This window comes from Myotis brandtii, unplaced genomic scaffold, assembly GCF_000412655.1.
Source record: "Myotis brandtii unplaced genomic scaffold, ASM41265v1 scaffold40, whole genome shotgun sequence".
In the NCBI taxonomy this organism is placed as follows: domain Eukaryota; kingdom Metazoa; phylum Chordata; class Mammalia; order Chiroptera; family Vespertilionidae; genus Myotis; species Myotis brandtii.
This window is the reverse complement of record NW_005365372.1, coordinates 955,796-958,554: the sequence shown is the minus strand read 5'-3', so window position 1 is coordinate 958,554 and position 2,759 is coordinate 955,796. Positions and strand designations below refer to the sequence as shown.

At 32.2% G+C, this 2,759-nt stretch overlaps 1 protein-coding gene across 1 annotated transcript in view; it reads right to left on the bottom strand.

Annotated features, from left to right (window-relative positions):
• Positions 1 to 2,759, bottom strand: part of RPS6KA6 (ribosomal protein S6 kinase, 90kDa, polypeptide 6) — a 174,662-nt gene continuing 171,903 nt past the window's right edge. Inside the window, exons 21-22 of the mRNA XM_005873234.2 lie at positions 1,907 to 2,047; positions 1 to 426 (exon numbers count right to left, since the gene is read on the bottom strand). Of these exons, the coding sequence (XP_005873296.1) occupies positions 301 to 426; positions 1,907 to 2,047 (267 nt within the window). The 3' untranslated portion in view covers positions 1 to 300. The remainder of the gene's footprint in view (positions 427 to 1,906; positions 2,048 to 2,759) is intronic.

Below are 2,759 nucleotides of genomic sequence, written 5' to 3'. Positions count from 1 at the left end.
AACTACTAAAGTAACTATTTAAAAGGAACTTTAGAAGTTAGTGTGCAGAGAAGCTGTTAGGACCTTGTAGATACCATTTATATACTTAAATAAGTCTTGGACAGTACTGCAAAACAACATATTGTGAGTATTGTGGACCCGTGTATGTTTATTTTTTAATTTCTTTGCCCCTAAATAAGAAGACTTAAACAGAATATTCAAGTAATGTAGCAGAAAACAATGCCTTTGATATAAGATTAGGCAAAAGCTACACATTTGCCTTTTCTCTTCATCCAGTTTGGCAGAGGAAGACTGGAAATCTTACAAGCCAGTTGAAGTCTTCTTTTTCATGCTCCGTCGCTGAGCTAAGCTTGAGGCAGCAACAGGCTCTAGGACTGGTTGGAAGGTCTTGTGAGTCAGTGCTGAATATGTGGCAACCACTGCTCCCTAAAATAATGAGAAATATCACAAACTGAGCCATAATCTCTGAAGGTGAAAAAAAAAAAAACAAAACTTCCAAGTATATCATAAGAGATTTTTTTTTTTTTGCGCCTAGGAAAATAACTGAAAATATTTGACCTGTACATTGATGCTCCTTTGATGAATTAATACCTGATTACTTATATATTTCTTATTTCAATAACAATGTGTTTTACAATATATCATTGTATCAGTCTTTCATAACTAATTTAATTTGGTTTTACAAGTTTTTACTTTTTTTTTTTAATCTCAGAGGAAAGGGCGGGCAGGAAGAGATTAACCAAAAAACTTATGTACATATATGCAGAACCCATGGACACAGACAATAATGTGGTGAAGGCCTGGAGAGGGGACTGGGGCAGCGAGAAAGGGGTCAAAGGGGGGGGGAAGGGGGACATATGTAATATTTTCAACAACAACGATAAACTAAAAATAAATAAATGAATTTTATTTTTAATAGGAATTGTACTTATTATTGTATATAAACATAATATTCTTAAATACATAGTAAAAGATTACTACAGTCAGGCTAATCAGCATATCCTCATACCAGTATAGTTATTGTGTGTGTGTGTGTGTGTGTGTGTGTGTGTGTGTGTGTGTGTGTGATGAGAGTATCTGAAATCTACTCTTAGCAAATTTCAGTATTAAATATGGTACTATTATGCTGTACATTAGATCTCTAGAGTTATTCTTCCTGCATAACTTCAATGTTATATACTTTGGCCAACATCTCCCCATTTGCCCTTCCACCCTAGAAATCACCATTCTACTTTATGCTTCTACATATTTGACTTTTTTAGATTCCACACATACAAGAGATCATGTAGCTTTTGTATTTCTATTTCTGGCTTATTTCACTTAATATCATGTCTTCCAGGTACACCATGCATATTGTTGTAAATGGCAGGATTTCCTTTTTTAAAGCTGAATAATATTCTATTGTATGTGTGTATATCACAACATCTTTATCATCAAAGAGTTATCTGTGCTACCTTGTTCCCTGCAGCATTATTCACAATAGTCAAGACATGGAAGCAACCTAAGTATCCAAAAAGAGATGAATGTATAAATTACTAAAATTTAAAATCTAGGTTCAATGTCTATAGATATAGGAACATGCACCGGTGGTTATTAATTTAGAAACCAATAGCAATCTTTTGTTTCCATATGAGATTTGCATTTAATCTACTCCTAGCCCTAGTTTTTTCTAAGAGCTAAGCAAATATAATCAAGAAACTTGTATTTATCATCAGAAAGGCTATAGGCAAAATAAAGAAGAGACTATGGCTATTATTTAAAAATAAGTAGAACAAAACAAAACTATAAATAATCTTTAAAAAATAAAGATACTTTAAAGTGATTACGTAAGTGGTCATGAGTGAATGGCATGCAATGGCTTTATAAAGTATCAAGCATTTAGAAGATACATAAAAGTATATTTTACCTTAATGACATATGATGTACCATTTCTATTTGGCTGATCATTTGGCAGCTGGTCTCTCTGGGTTATCCATGAGTGTTTTAATACTTGTTCTGTAGTGTACCGCTGATGTGGGTCCATATGTAGCATATGGGAAAGCAAATCCTAAATTAAATTAAAAAATTAAATATGAAAATATATCAGTAAATTTTTTCATAAATACATACAATTTCACACTTTCTCAAAATATAAGAGCATCATTATATTTTCAATCAGTTTGATCTAACCTACCCCTAGGGTAAACAAACCTGTACTCTGAACAGTTGATTGTCAAAAGAGAATTTTGAGATAGATTTTTCAATATACAGTATATCTTTACCTATTATTTTTAAATCAGAGAATACCAAATCTGTGGGACTGGAATGTGGTTAGAGAGGGAAAAGAAAAATGTAAAGTAGCAGGAGTTATCCTGGAATGTGCTAAATGGTTAAGAGGAGAAGGGAACTATTGATCTTTGCTGGTAAGCTGGATCCCAAAGTATAAGGGTATGCATATATGGATACAGCATAGAAGGGAGGATTCCATTTGTTAATACACCCAATAACTAATGATTTACTGAATAAAATAGTAAAGAAACTATAATATAAATCAAAGTGTAGAAACTGACTGCTAGCATAATAGTGGTCAGAGTATCAAGTTTTTCATCAGAGTAACTAATGTTAATACACCCAATAACTAATGATTTACTGAATAAAATAGTAAAGAAACTATAATATAAATCAAAGTGTAGAAACTGACTGCTAGCATAATAGTGGTCAGAGTATCAAGTTTTTCATCAGAGTAACTAATTGTGAATATGTTTGTTTATTTATTTTTT